Source organism: Oncorhynchus tshawytscha, linkage group LG01 (genome assembly GCF_018296145.1).
Source record: "Oncorhynchus tshawytscha isolate Ot180627B linkage group LG01, Otsh_v2.0, whole genome shotgun sequence".
NCBI lineage: Eukaryota > Metazoa > Chordata > Actinopteri > Salmoniformes > Salmonidae > Oncorhynchus > Oncorhynchus tshawytscha.
In genome coordinates, this window is record NC_056429.1 from 14,910,974 (window position 1) to 14,931,634 (window position 20,661).

Genomic DNA, 20,661 nt, shown 5'->3' on the forward strand with positions numbered 1-20,661 from the left:
ACAGCTGTAATCGCAGCAAAAGGTGGATAAAGCAATAAATGTCGTTCCACTTCATGATTGTGTCCCACTTGTTGTTGATTCTTCACAAAAAAATACAGTTTTATATCTTTATGTTTGAAGCCTGTGGCTAAAGGTCGCAAAGTTCAAGGGGGCCGAATACTTTCGCAAGGCACTGTGTGTGTGTGTGTGTGTGTGTGTGTGTGTGTGTGTGTGTGTGTGTGTGTGTGTGTATGTGTATGTATGTGTATGTATATATATATATATATAAAAAAACAAATAACCTAAATGTTCAAATCAAAAGGCGATTGCATAGAAAACATGGACAGTCGATTGCATAGAAAACATGGACAGTCGGGTGCATCTCAAATTCAGAACCGCTGGACAGCAACATAACAAACTAAAGCACTGATCATTGGCCGTGAGATCAGAATGACTGCTAAGGTTTGATCCATAAATTAAATAGGTAGCCTACAAAACTAAAACAATCCATATGTTCAAATCAAAAGGCCTGACTAACATGACATCAGTAACGTCAGTAATATCCTGAGTTCCTAGTGCCAACACATTCACAAATCAAAAGATGTTTAGTATTTAGTTTAAAAGCTCTGACAAATGCCAAGAGAACAAGAAACACTTCAATGCAAAAACACAACCCCCCCCACGCATTGTGGAAAAGTGTGCATCACTCTCAACTGCTCCCTACACACAGCAGTGAATAAGGTCAAATCAAGAGGAGCTCAGCTACCTTACCTCTTCATATTCTCCTGCTCTGTGTTGTCCAAAGCCCTCAGCTTGCGTGCATACAGGAGGACGATATCAGAGCGCTTGGCCTTCTTGTTGCACTGCAGACATGCACAGAGCAGTAAAGGTCATTATAGGGACTAGACATAATCTGAGGGAATGTTTTCTTATCAATAAATTACATCATTGTCTGTATGGTAAGTCAATGGAACTGTATTTTAGCTGTTTGTGGCAGTATTTTCTCAGATTGAAGTAATTCAGAGGGCATTTATTGGGTTTCAAATTATTTTTGACTGCTTGAGGAAATTCCATCTCCAGCACAGAGTCAATTTGGTACCAGTCATTACAGTGGAACGAGGAGCTTTTTGTCACCTAGGAGGGACTGCAAATACTGAGTACAGGACCTTCCTGAGCAACTCCACTCCTCTACCCCCAGACATGCCGAGGCTGACAGACAGACATGCACACTGACCTGGGGACACTTGGCTCCCTGGCCCTGGCCCTTCACCCAGCGGCTAATGCAGGTGTAGCCGAAGAGATGTCCGCAGCGCAGGGTGGCCAGTCGGTGCTCCCCTGACGTGGTCCAGGGCTCAAAGCAGATAGAGCAGGTCTCCCCCTCCCCCTCATCCCCTTGGGACGACCGAAGAGCCGCACCACTGGTGGCCACTGGGGCTGTTACACTCTTGAAAGGGGACCGAGAGAGCATGCCGATGGTACTACAGAAACTGCACTAGCTAGCTAATCATGGAAATATTATTCCCCTCCAAGATTCTAGGCCTATCACTGGCAATGAATGTGGTCTTACCTCAGGATTCACTTGATTTCCAGTCTCTGTCCTCACAGCCTCTGTGGTTGCATTAGAATCTATACACAGGATAGACATGGTTAGATTTAACTCCTCATAGGTGACAGTCTAAAATGGCAATGCGTGGTACAGACTTGAGCTCGAGGTTGGTTTACCTGAAGGATTTGGGCCTTGCAGTGGCGTGGCTGCCACAGGAGGGTTCATTCCAGGGCTGGAGGGAACAGCAGGTTCGTCAGGGTTGTGAGGGTCTACTGGCCCTGTGGGGTCTGCCTCATCCTCCGACTCGCTCGACTCTGTGGTATTGCCAGAGTCAGGGTTGGCTGCAGGGACTCGCAGCAGGAAATCTAGGAAGCGGCTAGCAGAGGGAGAGGTCTGGGTGGGGTAGAGCACCCTGACGCCTGGCCTTTTATCATACACAGACAATACAGGAACAATAAATGAGTTGGTGAAATAGGTACTCAATAAAGTACACAATGTCTCCGGTACAGTTTAGAGGGAGTGACTCCAGTCCAACCATAACTACCTGGCTCTCCGCTGCCTCAGGACTGCTGCTGTAGTGACCCTGTGCCCAATATGACCCTCCATTCTGATCCTGGGCCCAACTTGACCCTCCACTCTGATTCTGTTCTGACTGAACGCCCAGGTGGTCGGGAGCCGTGGTGGGTCTAGGGGAGCCGCGTCTGCCTCGTCCTCAACCTCAGTTTCGCTGCCAGAGTCAGGGATGATGATAGGGGGCTCTACATTGCCTGCCATAGCATCTGGTTCTGGTTCCCTCCTGGGGACCCCCAGCTGCAAGTCCACCTCCATCGCCTCCATTTGAAAAGCACTACGTAAAATATATTGTTATTATTATCCTGAATTTATCAAATAGAAACTTGTTTTTGTTGTAAAAGGTTTTCCATTTGGAGTACACGGTTTCTGTTGCAGAAAAAAATTAAATAAACAGTTTGTAACAGAATCTGCGTAATGAGTACAATACACCCCTGTAGGGCACGCAATGCTGCCTGGAGCCACATAGCTAGGGTGACAACAAAAATCAGGTTATGTACAATGCCTTCAGAAAATATTCACCCCCTTGACTTTTCCCACATTTTGTTGAGTTACAGCCTGAATTTAAAACGTATTTAATTGTGTCTCTTATCTACACACAACCCATAATATGGAAATGTGTTTTTTGAAACCTTTACAAAATCATAAAAATTGAAAAGCTGAAATGTCAAGTCACTAAGTATTCAACCCGTATGTTATGGCAAGCCTAAATAGGTTCAGGGGTAAAAATGTGCTTAACAAGTCACATTATAAATTGCATGGACTCACTCTGCTCCCCAATCGAACAGTGAATTTCAAACACATATTCAACCACAAAGACGAGGGAGATTATGCAATAGTTCTCAAAGGGCACCTATTGGCAGATGGGTAAAAAATAAATAAAGCAGACATTAACTATCCCTTTGGCCATGGTGAAGTTCTTAATTACACTTTGGATGGTGTATCAATGCAAGTCAGTCACTACAAAGATACAGGTGCCCCTCCTAACTCTGGAGAGGAAGGTAACTGAGGGATTTCACCATCAGGCCAATGGTGACTTTAAAAGTTACAGTTTAATGGCTGTGACAGGAGATAACAGAGGATGGATCAACAACATTGTAGTTACTCCACAATATATGTTTTACCCCTTTTTCCTCCCTAATTTTGTGATATCCAATTGGTAGTTACAGTCTTGTCCCATCGCTGCAACTCCCGTACGGACTTGGGAGAGGCGAAGGTCAAGAGCCATGCGTTCTCCGAAACACAACCCTGCCAAGCAGCACTGCTTATTGACACACTGCTCGCTCAACCCGGAAGCCAGCCACACCAATGTGTCGGAGGAAACTCTGTACAGCTAGTGACCGAAGTCAGCAGGCATGCACCCGGCCCGCCACAAGGATTACTCCACAATAGTAACCTAATTGACAGTGAAAAGAAGGGAGCCTGTACAGAACACAAATATTCCAAAACATGCATACTGTTTGTAATGCAGGACTAAAGTAATAATGCAAAAAATGTGGCAAAGAAAATGTACTTTTTGCACCAAATACAAAGCATTATGTTTGGGAAATTTCAACACAAAAACATCACTGAGTATCTAATCACTCTTCATATTTTCAAGCATGGTGGTAGCTGCATCATGTTATGGGTAAGCTAGTCATCGGCAAAGGCATAAAAAGAAACTGAATAGAGCTAAGTATACAAAAATCATAGAGGAAAACTTGGTTCAGTTTACATTCCACCAGAAACTGTGAGACAAATTCACCTTTCAGCAGGACAATAACCTAAAACACAAGGCCAAATATTCACTGGAGTAGAGTTGCTTACCAAGAAAACATTGAATGTTCCTGAGTGGCCTAGTTACAGTTTTGACTTAAGTCGGCTTGAAAATCTATGGCAAGACTTAAAAATGGCTGTTTTTAGCAATAATCAACAACCAACTTGACAGAGCTTTAAGGATCGTTTCTGTATCACAACTGTAATCGCTGCAAAATGTTATTCCAATGTGTATTGACTCAGGGGGTTGAACATTTATAGTGTTTATTTCAATTTGTATATATATTTGTATCTTTTTTCCTACCACGTTGAATGAGAATTGTGTGTAGATCGTTAAACAAAAAAAAATGACAATCCATTTGAACAAAACTTGGAAAACGTCAAGGGCTGTGAATACTTTCTGAAAGCACTGTAACTTGCATGCAACGCTAACTAGTTAACTAAATTGCCACGCAACGTTACTTGAAAAATGGTTAACACAAGCTAAATTGGCTGGACAATCTAACGTTAGGTTCGTGATAAGACCAGTTATGTAAATGATAATATATTAGGTAGCTATGTAAGGTAAATGTTAGGTGACAATTGGTACAGTTAATAGGTAGCCAGTTAGCAAGGTAACAATGATAGCTAGTTATCTAGCCAGCTGCTAGGAAGTGCAAAACACGAAGCGGGATTTTGGAACTAGCAGTCACCGTAACGTTACATTGAGACAGAAACCGAAGGCCGCTCTGCTAAGTAGCTAACTACTGTAGTTACTTGAAACCGTAAACATCACCATTAGCTAGCTAGTTACATTACCGATGTGGATATTTCGTGACAGTCTCGAATGTGATCAATGAAAAAGTACGGAGTTTTCATATATAGCTAGTGGCTACCCTTTGGAAATAACCTCCTTGCTAATAAACTAGCTAGCTAGTTATAATGCTAGCTAGCTCCACTCAGATCAGTCTGCTGCTTGCCGGGAAGAGTAAATTAGCAGCTCGCCTCTTCCTACCTTGAAAATTCGCGTTTTACCCAAACGATCCTTGACTGTGTCAAACTTCGTGAGTTACCATGACAAGCTAAATTGTTAAACTACATTACTCTTAAAGCATGACATTTGATGTAACTATAATCCGTTGCTATCTCCGTCGTCATTTGGAAGGCTCGAATATCCCCGCCAGTCTTCAATGGCCCGCCCCATAATGTTTCAACGCCACCATTGGTGCGGCGCCAGACTACTAAATATTATGCTAATGAATATTGTCCTGAATACTGTAAATTGTCACTCACAAACAAATCGCTTCATTATTAAATATTTTATTTTCAAAGCTTTGAACCATAGTAGCAAACATTTTGATGGTGTTGCTTTAATAGTTTGTCAAATCAATTGCATATCATTTCACAGTTTCAATAAAAATTATTCCTGACTAATGATGTAAAAATGTACTAGGCTTAAATGACATCACAGGCACTTGATCAACCGTCTGTTGGTGTGGTGTTGTTCATCCCATGATGAATTTGGGGCGGTCAGTTGATGTCTTTAAACTGGAGCTGAAACTGGAACTGTTCTTGTTTATCCTCTTCTCCAACCTAGTTTCTGAGAACTCTGGAGAGGAAACTCTGTTAGTCCTCCTCTAACTGCTCCACCACTTTGCGGAGCCTGTCCACCAACACTGTGAAACAGATAGACTTGATTACACAATCTGTCCTGGGTATTATAACACCTCTTAATGATGATGATCAGAATGGAAATAAGAAACAATGATAACAGGACAAATAGGAATCAATATGGAAAAGGTGAAATAATTGTTTGTAGGCCTACAGTAGGTCATAATGTCTAGGCCTATTAGTTGTGTGTGTTGAAGGTATTACCTCCTGCCGTTGGCCTGTGGAAGCTGTCATAGGAGCGACAGGCGTTGATCAGCTCTCCCAACTGTTTTGGGGAGTCTTCAGGAAGAGGTTCAGTATATTTGTCTTTACTCACCCTCTTTAACACCTCTTCTGGTAAGCAGTCTGATCAGAAGACGAGAGAAAACAGAAATGGAATGACAGATGTCTAAATATGACAGAGTAACCATATGCGTATTGACAGAAAACCCAACCATGTTATTTTCAGATGTATCATTGGCATTGCTGTTAGTAGAAAGGCTGTGTTTAATAAACAATAACAGAGTTGACACACACCTCTGAAGGGAATCTCGCGGGTTGCAATCTCCCACAGGACAATGCCAAAACTGCAATGGACACAATTCAAACAGAGTGAGCTTGCAGTAGACCGAGGGCCTACATTAGACTAAAAAGTACCATTTCAACATAAAAAAATGTAATGGGTTTGTGATTTTACATTAATTTACAATATCTGAGTGTGTGATGGAAAGCTGACCTGTACATCTCACAGGCTTTGTTGTAGGGGTTGTTGATATTCTCAAGCTGCTCCGGGGAGCTGTAGCATAAGGAGCAGCTCTTCCGGTCCTTAGACTTCTTCAACGAAGTCTCTGTTTTCACCAGCTCCAAACCTCCTAGCTGACCACACAACAATTACATTGAGGTGGAGTACTTCGCCAATCACTTTGTAGTGCCAAACACACATGGATGTGTAGTGGAATGTATTAAACCTCATACCTTCACTCTGTACCCGGTATCTACTAGGAACTTTCTGCTGTTGATGCATCCGTGCACTTGAAACTTCTTCTCAGACTGGTGTAATCTACAGTGAAAGAGGGATTAGCTTGTCATTCCAGGGTAGCTCAGTGTGATTAGGATACACTTTCTTGTTCTGTGAACTTTGGTGAGCAAGGCACAGGGCACAGATACAGTGTACCCATTATTTTAGTGAAGGGGAAACACCAGACCATACTGTATATTATTGGTGGGTAGAAGTTAATAGGTGGATCATAAGATGCACGAATAGCATCCAACATTCCTCTTTTGAATTTAGCCAAATTGTACCCAGTGACATTTGGCTGTGGCAGGGGTGCGACCATCAGAGGTGTGACTTTATTAGCCAGCTTTTGGTGTCGCTTTCCGCCGCGCTGGTGGAACCCTTTCATGTCCGCCAACATTTCATGTTGAAGGTGTCTGTACTGGTTGCGACAGAGCCTTATTCAACATAAAAGTATGATAGGCCAATTCCTTAGTTCAAATTGTATAAATATAACACATTTATGGCAACGATATGGCAGAGATGGTGCTTCATGTGTAATAGGTGTACTGTCTGGTCTACGTGTGTAAGGCACAGGGTAAAGAGTGGTTTACTGTACCTGTAAAGGCCTTGTGCTGCATCCAGACTCATGCGGGCCCTTCTGTCCCAGGGCAGCTTACTTTGGGAATCCAGCACCTCTCTTAGACTGCCCTTCTCACAAAACTCCATCACAATAAGGTAGTTTGGATTGGGACCTGCAGGACAACAAGGGTAGAGAAAAGGATGATTAAATGCAACAAGGGCACATCATCATCACATTTTGATATCATATCCTGCAATCACATGGTGATTATATCCCATCTCCTATTTGTTCAGCAACTATTTCACACACTGTACAACAAATAGAGTAGCTCACTCACCGCCCTCTTGCTGGACACAGATCCCAAACATTCGCAGGATGTTTGGCGACTCAAAGCGCTTCATAGTCTCCACCTCCTTTTTGAAGATGCTTCTCAGCTGACTGGGTGGGACAAACATTACCGATTAGACAAATAGATGTTTAGAACTGAAGTTTATACTAAAATAATTCTGAGATGTCTTGTATGCTACGCTACATACCTTGGGCTTGTGCTCCTTGGGTAGGTGTATCTTTTGATGGCTACTGTGAATTTGTTATACTCTCCTTTGTACAAAACTGAGTTGTCATTTTTTAATATGGGCTCTTTGGGCATGTCGTAGGTCAGCTCCTCTGGCTTGATCTCTCTGATGTCTTGAATTAAAATGCTGGGCTTCTGTACTGTCAATGGATAACACACAACAAAGCCAATAAGATAAAGTCACACAGGCACTTAGGAACATAACAGATCAATTACACAGATAACGCAAGGTACCACAGAACAACACACAGTGTTGTAAAATACAGTGCGGATGGGGGTGCTTGCCTGGTGCAGGATGCAAAACTGTGCTGTGTTTTGGGATCTGATTTGAATGACACATTGTTTACCATCCCATGCACATAATTTTCATCTGTGCAGAGTGCCGTCAATATAGTTTGTGTGAGTGGAACAATAGTGCTTGTAGTATCAAACAAAAACGTAGAAAGGTGTAAACCACACAGGAACAAACAAGCAAACAGACTCTCAGCCCCTTTTTATCACCTGGTGCTAGTTGGGAAATGTGAGATTAATGAACACAGAAGTTGCTCAGAATCCAAATGAAATAGTAGTTACCAAATGCAGTATGATGTTTGAATGTGATCAATTGGCAACAACTAAGGACAAAACATTTTTTAGTTACATTAAATTAGACATTTATCTATATAGGCTTACTCACAGGTTTCCAACATTGCTTTGATGTCTTTCACATCCTTTTTGGTGGAGTCCATTTTCTCATGCATTGTGTCCAATCTTTCCTTGTTGCCCTCCGCCAGAGACTGTAGCACTGTGAGTTATAATTGCACCGATATGACATTTGTCTGATACTGATATTAGATATTTTCCTTGACAAAAACAACTGATACCGATAACCAATATTAGAAATTTTATCTGCCTTTTAAGCATTCTAGTACAGTTAAATAGTTAACACACACACACACACAGCAGTCTAAGGCACTGCATCTCAGTGCAAGAGGCGTCACTACGGTCCCTGGTTCAAATCCAGGCTGAGTTCGATAGGGCAGCGCACAATTGGCCCCGTGTTGTCCGGGCCATAAAGGTTACACACACACTGACCAAATAGATATTTTGTTGGCATTTATGTATGTCCCCATTACCAGTAAATCATAATATAAACCTATTTATTTTACTAACTTGCTGTGCTGTTTCGTTGTTAATTTATTCAGTCGTTTCATTCTCAATCAGGATTTCTATGGAACGCCGTTTAGGTCTTTGGGTGTCAAATAACACAAAATAATCTGTTTCAGTAGCTATAGTTTGCTAGCTAACTATATAGTTATGTGTCATCATGTAAAATAACCCTAATTTATAAAACCGTTCTTATTTGATTAATGGTGGTCGGACCCATCTGTGGTTCGCCTTCAAAATAAAAGTGTGGTATAATTCTACTATTTGTATTAATTTGCATCACTGTGAATTACATACTTTTATGTAATGAAGCTAGCTGCTTATAACGTTAGGTTTAGGCAACAGGGTTTAATAGCTGGCTAGCTATTTATTTGCATGAACTTACATTCAATAGCTAATACTTACTCACAAGGATTCCTAAATCATTGCTTAGAATAATGAAAATGACTGCAGTTTCTACAGGTAATTGTTTTCAGGCTGGTTGTATTGGTGCTAGCTAGGTAACGTTGCATGCTAAAGCTAGCTACCCCAGCAGTTGCGGTCGAACAAATGATGCTTTATTACCAAAGCGGTATTGTAAACACATCGTTCGTGGCCGGTGTTTACTTGTTTGCTGACTTTTGTACAGCTTTGACAGTGCTACTGTATCTGTTTTTGACAGGCAAAGACTCAAACGGCTTTCCATCAGAAAAAATTGCGCACTTAGTGTTAACCGTTGCTCGCCCAGTCGGCGAAAGCCAACATCACCCGCCACAGAGAACGGTTGATTGTCAAGGGCAATGAATTCCATTCCATTTGAGTTGTCTCGCTGAAATGTTGTTTTGTTGACTGCTCAATCCACACAGCAGACATGGTGGGCTAGTTTAGGAATGCTGTGTTGCACTTATAGAGCAACAATTTATGTGGCGTCATTACGTCATGTACCTTCGTTAAATAGGCATGTACGCCATCGGGTTTGCATATCTGGCGTTAAACTGGACCTTCGGCTAATACCGATGTTGGCATTTCTAGCTTTTTTTTATTTTTAATCGTCCGATAACGATATGTTCACCGATATATTGTGCATCCCTAATTGGCACAATGTCACCTGCCTGAAATTGCCCCACCCCACACACGGTGTACTCGGGTGTCTCACATTTTTGCAGCTCCAGACAATCAATCTCTCTGTCTTCCTCATCCTCTCTCCATCGTGTCGCCTCTTGAAACACCTGCTGTAGCTTCTGTCTCTGGTCCACCTGCAGGGCAAGCGAGAGCACCTGAGCTGCATCGTTCAAGCGCTCATTCAAACTTTCAAAATCATCTCCCTGGTCGTAGGCCTTCAGGATGCGCTTCAGGTAGCTGGCACTGGCATATTTCTTAACCACATCCTGGGCAGATTCTAAGGTGAATTTGAGCTCACTCAGGCCGTTCTCCACATGGGCAGGGTATTCCCCCAGCCCCTTCATCTTTACCGCCCTCACCAGCTCTTCCAAGGCTTTTACGCGCATACCCAAACGCTGACATCGTTTCTTGTTGGCTTTCACTTCACCACATAGAGAGTAGAGCTTCTCCGCTATGCCCAAGATGGGATCTATGATGTCCATGGCTGGAGAAAGAAGAAATGGTTTTAAGAAATGCATTCGACAAGGTTTTCCAAAAACATAGCTCTGAGAAAGTCTATCTACCAAAGCTTATATACAGTACAGTATACTAACTTGTTGACAGAGCACAAACCTTGTTTAACAATTTATGTTGAACCCATCCCATAGCAGCCTTACAAGTTCTGGCGACATCTCTCCCGCTAAAAATCAGTTAGACATTTTATGTGCAGATTGTATGTATGTAGGCATTGTTACCACCTGAGGGCATTGATGATATCAGCTGAAACAGTACATCAGGTCCTTAGGGGTGTATTCATTCCGTAAACCGTTTCCCATATAAAAACCAAACGGAACGAAACTGGGAGTGACCTACCTGAATTTGCTCAATAGAAACTCTCATTTGCGTTTTCTGTTTGTAGTAAACAGTTTGTTGCAAAACATTTAGCAACAGATTAAATGTTTGGCAACAGAATCGGCGTAATGAATACAGCACAGGTCTTTTCTTGACCATAACCACTTATTTCCCAGAAGCTATTTTGGCACTGAGTAATGTCAGATAATGTCTTTTGAAAGCTAGTCAGGAAGAGGAAGAGAAACTTGCTTAACCCTGATACACATCTGATGTGAGGTACTAATGAGCTGTTTGAGTTCTTGCGAAAGTTGAGGGAAGTTTATGCCTTCATTTCAAAAAGAAATGATCAACAGTCATGACAAACAATAAGGACTGGTTTCCCAGACCCAGTTTAAGCTCTGGAATAAAATGTACTTTAAAGTGAGAAAATTGCTGTTGATGGCATGGATATGATGTGGCTACCTCTTGGGAAAAAGAAAAAAAAGTGTTTTAGATGCATGCCAGCAAACCCACTACACAACACTAAACAATACATTAATTTCACAATAACGCTGACAAACGGTGTCCACAAACTGTTAGGCCCTCCATGAAGCTGTCCCAACACCTTATCACTGCTACACCTGGCTATCAGCGGAGCCTTGTCTGGCAGCGAAACAGTTCATTCAGCCTCATTTACTGCCTTTTAAAAAACATGGCTGTCTTGCTTAAACAAATGTGGTTTCTACTGACAATTGAGATGTACAAACTATGGAATAAGTGGACGAAGAGTGGATAAGAGACCATCTGTAATTTCAACGAAGACAATGAGCGAGCTAGGACGGACGTAGTCAATATAACTATTTGTTCAGCACTTTTGAAATGTACAGCGACAGAATTCAAAACATGTAAAACATTACATTATTCTGCCTGTCCACCAAGTCAGAACCGTAGGATAAATATTGGGGGCATATAAGTAGACAATGAAAGCTCTTACAATATTTGACAATTACATTTCTCTAAAACTCACCTTGTGAGTCCAAAAAAGCAGTCCCATCAAAGCTGCTGTAGATATAACGTGATTTGACGAAATTTTATCTGTGACCAATGACCTCTGGCATTCTCTGGATATATGGTGATTTCAAGACAACTGGGAACTCTTAAAAAAAATAAGGCTGAATCATGAAGACGTCAGGTCAAGGCTCTCGAAAGAGGCCCGAGTTCCCGACTTGCAATTCCGAGTTGGATGACCGTTCAAACGTATTTTCCCAGTCGGAGCTCATTTTCCCCCCCCAGATTTCCCAGTTCTGAGTTTCAAGTTGTTTTGAGCGCAGGAAAAAGTCATATTGGATTGACACCATGGCCTATGTTGAATGTTTATCCTTTTAAGATTGGAAAAGAGACCCTTAAACCCAGACTCGGGACTACACACCCACTCCACTGAATTTGAGTTCTACCCTTAGGTTTGGTGGTGACAGTGTCCCCATGAGTGACAGAACACTGAGCCAATCACAACACAACTAGAGAACATTACTAACGCTCTGTATTTTCCGTTGGCTGCCCCACCATCACAGAAAACACTGAGCTTGGCTGGAATACCTGCCTTTTAGAGCTGCCTTACTCAAGAAGGCAAAAAAAGAGACCAAGTTTGTATGCTAATTTTTCACACAAAAAAGACTGTTTACAAACTTAAATCTGGCACCTATTAATGCCAAAGTAACATGCAAAACAGGCACCCCCCCACAAAAAAACGGTGGGTCGCCACTGAGTTAGAGTGCAGTAAAACGGCAGATATTCTGCAATTACTGCATCCAAAATACCAGTTACTGCAGTTTCAAAACTGCAATCTTTTTTTTGTAAGGGCTGTGATATAGTCGTTTCAACATATCAGATGGTAGCCTACAATGCCATAGAAAGTAATCGGCTACTTGATAGCTAACAGATGCAAACGTATCATTCTCAACATTTAATGTCAGTTTCATTGAGGACTTTTCAGCATTACAGAAGCACGCGAGGGAGTTCCATAACTTCCATTTAAAATGTCCACTCGCGCAGCCCCCAAGAACTGAGCATGTGTAAAACACTAAATATTGTGAAGCATCAGCTCTAGTGTAAATGTTTAATTGGAAAACGGTTGGGAAAAAAAGTACTGTCGGCATAATGACAATCTAAATAGACTAAATATAACTGTTAAAAAGATAACTCCTCTCACTCACGTGACTAACGCTACGCTTCGAACACGACATCGTTTTCTGCAAAATAGTATGCAGGATCATCTGGATATGTACGCAACAAGAGTTCGTTTTCAAAGTAGCCCAATTAGCAGAAACTGCAGACATGGCAACCCTGCTTTGACTAGCCGTTTAGTCAGCGAATCAGGGCGTCACCATGGAAACGAGATTGTATGGCAAAAAATACTTGCTTCAAGCTAATGTAAAACCTCTTAAGTATCCCCATACCTTTTATTTGATCTATTATTTAACAAGGAAAGTCAGTTAAGAAAAAATCTTATTTACAATGACATTCTACCAAGGCCAAACCCTAACAACACTGGGCCACCCTATGGGACTCCCAATCACAGCCAGTTGTGGAATCGAACCAGGGTCTGTAGTGACACCTCAAGCAAGGAGATGCAGTGCTGTAGACCGCTGTGCCACTCAGGAACCCAAGGAAATATTTGAGGGTCTCTATGCAATGCCTTTAAACAATTCACTTAGGTAAAGAGAAATTATTCCATACCAGACTCCATTAGATCAAAAATTCTGAACCAACTATATTAATTTGGGAACATGTCGAAAAGCATTAAATATTCGTGGCAATTTATCTAGCTTGCTGTTAACTAATTTGTCCTAGGATACAAACATTGGGTTGTTATTTTACCTGAAAGGCACAAGGTCCTCCAACAATTAATCCACAGATAAAAGGGTGGATTTCTAGTAATCTCTCCTCCTGCAGGCTTCTTCTTCTTTGAACTTTATATGGTGGTTGGCAAGCAACTTTAAGGTGCATTACCACTACAGACTGGAGTGTGGACCTCAGTTCATCTTTCAATCACCCATGTGGGTATATGCTCCAAAAAAACACTGAGGAGATGGGAGAGGCGTGACTTGCAGCTCGTCAAGTGCCTGGCTATGCACGCACTCGTTGCGAGCAGTGTGGTGCAATGATTGAATAACAAGTATGTGCACATTTATTTTGCAACACTCGCGTGTGGTCAGCATGTTACCATATTTTCAACTTCTACTCGTACTTCACTAAATTCCTAAAGAAAAAAAACAGTAAAAAGTACCCAAAAGTACTGACACTCAAAAGTACTTCTTATATTTTTTCAGGAAAATGGTCCAATTCACGCACTTATCAAGAGAACATCCCTTGTCATCCCTACTGCCTCTGATCTGGCCTAATCACTAAACACAAAGGCTTTGTTTTTAAATTATGTTGGAGTGTGCCCCTGGCTATCTAAATATGAATTTTAGATGATTTATACTTTTACCTGTACTTTTGATACCTAAGTATATATGAGCAATTCCATTTACTTTTGATACTTAAGTATATTTAAAACAAAATACTTCTACACTTTTACTCAAGTATGACAATTGAGTACTTTTTCCACCACTGAACAGATCCCCCATATCACTAGTAGTGATATTGTCACATCTGTTGATTGGTTGCATTATCAATTGTTCCACACTTGGAACATCAACTGTTCAATGACAATCAGCAGTTTCTGCATTAGACAGGAAACACACTCTAGTAAGAATTTATGATGAATGGTTTGAGCAAAAAGTATTGTTCTCAACAGCAGGATGTAGGCTGTAAAACAAATCTCACGCATCACCAGCACTTGTTATTGTTCTGTTCAACTTCAAATCTATTGTAAGTTTGAAATGAAACATACCCTGAAAGGCTGTTGTCAATGCTGAGACTTCACTGACATCTGAAACTCAATGTGATCTCCTTTCAGTTTCAGATGTCAGTGAAGTCTCAGTACCAACAAAACAGTCTCTCAAGGTTTCATTTGAAACGTACAATGTATGGAAGCCCATTCCCACCACCAAAAAAAACATTACAATGTCAATACTATCTCAACATTGCAAGATACTAACTTGAAATTGTGAGATACTAACTTGAAATTTCTAGAGAGTAGAACATATACAGTGCCTTGCGAAAGTATTCGGCCCCCTTGAACTTTGCGACCTTTTGCCACATTTCAGGCTTCAAACATAAAGATATAAAACTGTATTTTTTTGTGAAGAATCAACAACAAGTGGGACACAATCATGAAGTGGAACGACATTTATTGGATATTTCAAACTTTTTTAACAAATCAAAAACTGAAAAATTGGGCGTGCAAAATTATTCAGCCCCCTTAAGTTAATACTTTGTAGCGCCACCTTTTGTTGCGATTACAGCTGGAAGTCGCTTGGGGTATGTCTCTATCAGTTTTGCACATCGAGAGACTGACATTTTTTCCCATTCCTCCTTGCAAAACAGCTCGAGCTCAGTGAGGTTGGATGGAGAGCATTTGTGAACAGCAATTTTCAGTTCTTTCCACAGATTCTCGATTGGATTCAGGTCTGGACTTTGACTTGGCCATTCTAACACCTGGATATGTTTATTTTTGAACCATTCCATTGTAGATTTTGCTTTATGTTTTGGATCATTGTCTTGTTGGAAGACAAATCTCCGTCCCAGTCTCAGGTCTTTTGCAGACTCCATCAGGTTTTCTTCCAGAATGGTCCTGTATTTGGCTCCATCCATCTTCCCATCAATTTTAACCATCTTCCCTGTCCCTGCTGAAGAAAAGCAGGCCCAAACCATGATGCTGCCACCACCATGTTTGACAGTGGGGATGGTGTGTTTAGGGTGATGAGCTGTGTTGCTTTTACGCCAAACATAACGTTTTGCATTGTTACCAAAAAGTTCAATTTTGGTTTCATCTGACCAGAGCACCTTCTTCCACATGTTTTTGGTGTGTCTCCCAGGTGGCTTGTGGCAAACTTTAAACTACAATTTTTATGGATATCTTTAAGAAATGGTTTTCTTGCCACTCTTCCATAAAGGCCAGATTTGTGCAATATACAACTGATTGTTGTCCTATGGACAGAGTCTCCCACCTCAGCTGTAGATCTCTGCAGTTCATCCAGAGTGATCATGGGCCTCTTGGCTGCATCTCTGATCAGTCTTCTCCTTGTATGAGCTGAAAGTTTAGAGGGACGGCCAGGTCTTGGTAGATTTGCAGTGGTCTGATACTCCTTCCATTTCAATATTATCGCTTGTGCAGTGCTCCTTGGGATGTTTAAAGCTTGGGAAATCTTTTTGTATCCAAATCCGGCTTTAAACTTCTTCACAACAGTATCTCGGACCTGCCTGGTGTGTTCCTTGTTCTGATGCTCTCTGCGCTTTTAACGGACCTCTGAGACTATCACAGTGCAGGTGCATTTATACGGAGACTTGATTACACACAGGTGGATTGTATTTATCATCATTAGTCATTTAGGTCAACATTGGATCATTCAGAGATCCTCACTGAACTTCTGGAGAGAGTTTGCTGCACTGAAAGTAAAGGGGCTGAATAATTTTGCACGCCAATTTTTCAGTTTTTGATTTGTTAAAAAAGTTTGAAATATCCAATAAATGTCGTTCCACTTCATGATTGTGTCCCAGTTGTTGTTGATTCTTCACAAAAAATACAGTTTTATATCTTTATGTTTGAAGCCTGAAATGTGGCAAAAGGTCGCAAAGTTCAAGGGGGCCGAATACTTTCGCAAGGCACTGTATATATATATATGCTTCTTCATTTGTAGCATTATGTGGCAATTTCCATCTATCCACGTTGCAGTGATCAGCACAGCACACTGGCCAGATGGCATTTGCCCCAACACTTTTGATTCAATTGAATAAAAAATATTGACACAGTAGCATTGAAAATAGGGACAAAGTACTGTTGTTTAGACTGATTTGCCTCATGATTTGTTAACTCATGCACAATTAACAGGGTGTGTTAGTCTGATCTACTGTAGCCTACTGATAACAACCACAGCTGCAGGTAGCCTAGAGAAGCCTATGCACTCTTGATTTCCTCTAGCCAGGGGAAACAAAGCGCTAATGTTATGTATTTGTAGTCTAAAATATGCCTATTTATACATGTATGTGTTAAGAGAAAATATGTGATCAAATTCGGTTTATATTTAAACTTTGACTGGCTAGGCTACCTAGACTTTATCAATTCCAAATTATTGGTTTGAATTAATTAAATATGTGAAACTGAATTAAACAATAATGTATGTTGATGCTAATTTTATGTACAATATTCAATTATGTTTGCATATGATAACAATATATATATAATATATTTCATATGCCATAAACTATTGTTTTTTTAACAGTTTCACTCAATTCATTCTAATTAACTTAATCATTGACACACCCCTCACTATTGTTATTGGTTGCACTGTTTGTCTACTTAATCTTGTTCAAGTATTCATGGTGTTATCCTGAAGAAGGCACAGTGATGCCGAAACGTTGGTGATGTACCCAATAAATTACTGGGAGTTTATATATGGAGTGTGCAAATCTTTTAATTTTTTTATAGTTTATTGAATTAATCAATCAACACAAAGGTGATGACATACTGTGTGATTAACCTTTACATTACAGATTCAAAGTCCTACACAATGCAACCCTGCATAAAGCAAGTTCAGTTCTATTATCCAATTGCAGTTGTCTAGTTTTTTTTTAAACAATATGACCTGCTTCGAAAACATCTAGTCCCATCATAGCCCATATAAAACTGTTTAACAGCTGATGTATTTCTATGTCATACCCTACAACTAGGGTCTGAAATTTTACCTGGTTAGGTAGCCTACCAGATCTGGAACCACCAGTCTGGGACCTGTGGTGTCACCCCTGAAATCACCACACACTGTTACAAATGTAGAAACATTTCCTATAAGTATGGTCTACTATCTCAAAATGTCGATTTAGTATCTACTTTTTTTTAGATAGTATCGAAAAAAAATTCCATGGAGGGATTGGGCTTCCATACCCTTTGTGTACACCTACACCACTACTACGCACAGTAAAGCTGTGCACTTCCCGTGATTATTTCCGTTCAGGTCTACTTATCTCATTTCTTTCTTAACACTAGTAATAGCATGTTATATGTTCTTAAATGCATGCCTATGCCTTCTTACTCAATCAAGAGACACCAAATTACCCAATTGTTGAATAAATAAATACATTTGCCCAATCAAAAGTTATGAAATCTGCCTAAAATGGCACGGAGTGTGCAGTGGAAAGATGATGCTGCCTTTGCCCCATCTACGAGAAGCTTGGCATTAATTTGATCCAAATGAGATCGTCTGAAAAAAAAGTACAGAGCGGAACTAAAAGTACTATTCGCTATAGTGCAGTGGCATCATACACGCGTTGTACATTTATTTGGTCCTGCATGTTTTGCTTCCGTGTGGGAACAACGCTCTTGTGCCTTCATTGGTTAGGATTTACATGTTGACATTTCTGTGTGAAATGGGGAAAAATACTGAACCGTCGGTAGCTATATAGTTGGTAAAATAAAAAATAAATGTAAAAACTTGCAGCTAGCTAGCTACACTGTGAACATGTCTATGTACGTTTGCGTTTGATGGCATGCTTTTTTTGATTTAGTAAGTAGCTAGGTAGCTAGCTAGCTAACAAAATGTTAACCAGGCTTGGAGTTTTTGGTTATATGAACATTGTCAAAACACTTTGCACTAGTACAAATAGGTACCTTCAAGGCTTCGCCTCAGATAATGATATAAAGAAATTTATTATAGAAAACACTGAGATAGTAAGAAAGCATAACTTGACCCCAGAAATCCATTTGAGACTGTTCACCCCAAATTGTCGGTTTTGGCATGCAAGACCAGAACTGTGGCCTTTCTCTGACCCATTCTGGGCAATATACTGGCCAGGGGGACAAGCACTCGCCAGGTATGTTATTGTTTTGAATGCACTATTGTAAATTAGTTACCACTAATAAGCCCATAATATAACCCAACACCTCTCTAGGTATCTATTGAGTAACCCTGGAGTGTCACAGGGCAAGAGAGTGTTAGATCTGGGGTGCGGCTGTGGAGCCTCTGCTATAGCTGCCAAGTTCTGCGGTGCTTCTCATGTAGTAGCCAATGACATCGACCCTGGTAAGACAACACTTTTGTACATTTCACTGATTGATTCTATCCTTGGGGTATGAAGACCTCTGTCCTGATTCTCCCTCGTTCCAGTTGCAGCCATCGCGACCCAGCTGAACTGTGAGCTGAATGGCCTGAACCCCCTCCCTTGTGATACGGAGAATGTGATTAGTTCAGAGCCCGAGGAATATGACCTCATCCTCCTGGGAGACATGTTCTATGAGGAGGCATTGGCAGACAGCCTTCACAGCTGGTTAAACTGCTGCATCCAGACCCACGGGACACAGGTCCTGATAGGAGACCCGGGGAGGGCCCAGTTTGAAGGACACAGCATCAGGAGGCTCCTGCGTCAGGAGGCTCAGTTTGAACTGCCTAAAGCTGTCAGAGAGGAGAACTATGGACTGACCTGCAGCACTGTGTGGCGCTACCTGCCTGAACTCTGACAGACATCTTTCACAAACCCATATTTGTATGTGCTTTAGAGCACTCCTTCAACTGTTGTTGTTTGTGACACTTGACATATATGATTGTGGAATTGCTATCAGCAAGTGCCTGGCATTGACTCAATTAAAACTTGTCAATCTTCTTTGCCATGAAGTCAAATGTACTGTTTTTAAACAAACACCTCTTTTGACATGTGGGGCGGCAGGGTAGCCTAGTGGTTAGAGCGTTGGACTAGTAACCGAAAGGTTGCAAGTTCTAATCCCCAAGCTGACAAGGTACAAATCTGTCGTTCTGCCCCTGAACAGGCAGTTAACCCACTGTTCCTAGGCTGTCATTGAAAATAAGAATTTGTTCTTAACTGACTTGCCTAGTTAAATAAAGGTTAAAAAAAAAAAAAAAATCTCAAACCTAAGCATATCTCTTTTATTCAAAACCCAGCAATAATGCCACGGTAGTATGGGGTGTTGTCTCAACAACAAAGTTGTACACAGATCTATGATTTGAAAATGACAAGTAACAAATGTAAAACAGTACATATTTCAAATGAAATCAATCACATCTGTGTTAACAATAAAGCATGTAAACTTACACTGCACTCAGACTGCAATCCAATTACCTAACAGTAGGGGGCATCCACACTCCTTACTATCATTCATGACATGTCCTGATTTAGCCACTACCTCCTGACCCTGAGTTGGCTCTATAAAAATTATACTCCATATTTATTCATCTGGCAGATAAACATGCCCTTTTTAAATAATTCAGAGTCAAATATAGATTAAACCCTTGGTTTTCTTTGGAATTATTTGAGCTCATTCAGAGGAGAAATCAGGCTTGGGCCAAAGCAAGGAAACTGACTCTGTAGTGGACTGGCAATCCTTCAGACAATTGAGAAACAGATGTACTATCTCGTTTAAGAAAGCTAAATCAAGCTATTTTTTAAGCTCTTATTTTGGAAAACAGAAGATACACTGAAGCGTACAAATTCCTCTTCCTCGCCGCCTTATCAAGTTCTGCCTGACTGGCATCATAACTGAGAAGAATGTGATAAGTGATGCTTTTAATCATAATTTTATCTCGGCATGCTTTTTATTTGAGAGAAACGGTGGTATAGTTGACCCTGGTCAGTCAATCATCTGCTCTTCCCTCTGCCAGACTCTAGCTGACTCGACAGTTAATCTGTCAACTTCTAGGGAATCTTTGTTTTCATTTCAACAATTTACTATCTGTTATGTGCTAGATGCCTTGCTTAAGATTGATGTAAAATAAATCCTCTGGCGCTGATATGCTTGATCCATTTTTGCTGCAGCTCTCTGCCTCTCTGATTGCTGAATCATTAACCTGGTACTATCCCAAGGG

At 41.0% G+C, this 20,661-nt stretch overlaps 3 protein-coding genes across 14 annotated transcripts in view; 1 reads left to right on the forward strand and 2 right to left on the reverse strand.

Annotated features, from left to right (window-relative positions):
• The window catches only part of LOC112224783 (E3 ubiquitin-protein ligase RFWD3), a 29,522-nt gene extending 24,459 nt beyond the window's left edge, over positions 1-5,063 (reverse strand). For 4 of the 5 annotated variants that reach the window (XR_006079106.1, XM_024388608.1, XM_024388471.1 and 1 more), the window contains exons 1-6: positions 4,845-5,063; positions 2,070-2,372; positions 1,702-1,949; positions 1,547-1,605; positions 1,214-1,423; positions 751-842 (exon numbers count right to left, since the gene is read on the reverse strand). Coding sequence is in view for 4 of the 5 variants with exons in the window: in XM_024388608.1 (XP_024244376.1) it covers positions 751-842; positions 1,214-1,423; positions 1,547-1,605; positions 1,702-1,949; positions 2,070-2,362 (902 nt within the window). In the remaining variant the exon portion in view is untranslated. Of the gene's footprint in view, positions 1-750; positions 843-1,213; positions 1,424-1,546; positions 1,606-1,701; positions 1,950-2,069; positions 2,373-4,648; positions 4,779-4,844 lie in introns of those variants that run through there. The other variant, XM_024388507.2, reaches the window with a different exon arrangement.
• A 66-nt stretch (positions 5,064-5,129) lies between these two features.
• LOC112225121 (mixed lineage kinase domain-like protein) lies at positions 5,130-14,601 on the reverse strand. 7 transcript variants are annotated; one of them, XM_024389155.1, is made up of 11 exons: positions 14,583-14,601; positions 9,912-10,361; positions 8,307-8,414; positions 7,593-7,770; positions 7,394-7,494; positions 7,093-7,228; positions 6,455-6,539; positions 6,216-6,355; positions 6,017-6,066; positions 5,705-5,845; positions 5,130-5,505 (listed from the first exon to the last, which is right to left on the reverse strand). In XM_024389155.1, the coding sequence occupies exons 2-11, from the start codon at positions 10,357-10,359 to the stop codon at positions 5,456-5,458; spliced, it is 1,437 nt and encodes a 478-aa protein (XP_024244923.1). In that variant the 5' UTR covers positions 10,360-10,361; positions 14,583-14,601; the 3' UTR covers positions 5,130-5,455. The 7 variants fall into 7 exon arrangements, with proteins under 7 accessions (XP_024244923.1, XP_024244586.1, XP_024244671.1 ...); XM_024388818.2 differs by lacking the exon at positions 14,583-14,601 and adding an exon at positions 13,565-13,620; XM_024388903.2 differs by lacking the exon at positions 14,583-14,601 and adding an exon at positions 12,901-13,084.
• Positions 14,602-18,117: 3,516 nt separating this feature from the next.
• On the forward strand, positions 18,118-20,586 carry etfbkmt (electron transfer flavoprotein subunit beta lysine methyltransferase). Of its 2 annotated transcripts, none has more exons than XM_024433972.2 (3): positions 18,118-18,658; positions 18,737-18,867; positions 18,952-20,586. In XM_024433972.2, exons 1-3 carry the CDS (start codon positions 18,384-18,386, stop codon positions 19,299-19,301), a joined length of 756 nt encoding a protein of 251 aa, XP_024289740.1. In that variant the 5' UTR covers positions 18,118-18,383; the 3' UTR covers positions 19,302-20,586. The 2 variants fall into 2 exon arrangements, with proteins under 2 accessions (XP_024289740.1, XP_024290335.1); XM_024434567.2 differs by having other exon boundaries at positions 18,123-18,181.
• The last annotated feature ends 75 nt before the right edge of the window (positions 20,587-20,661 follow it).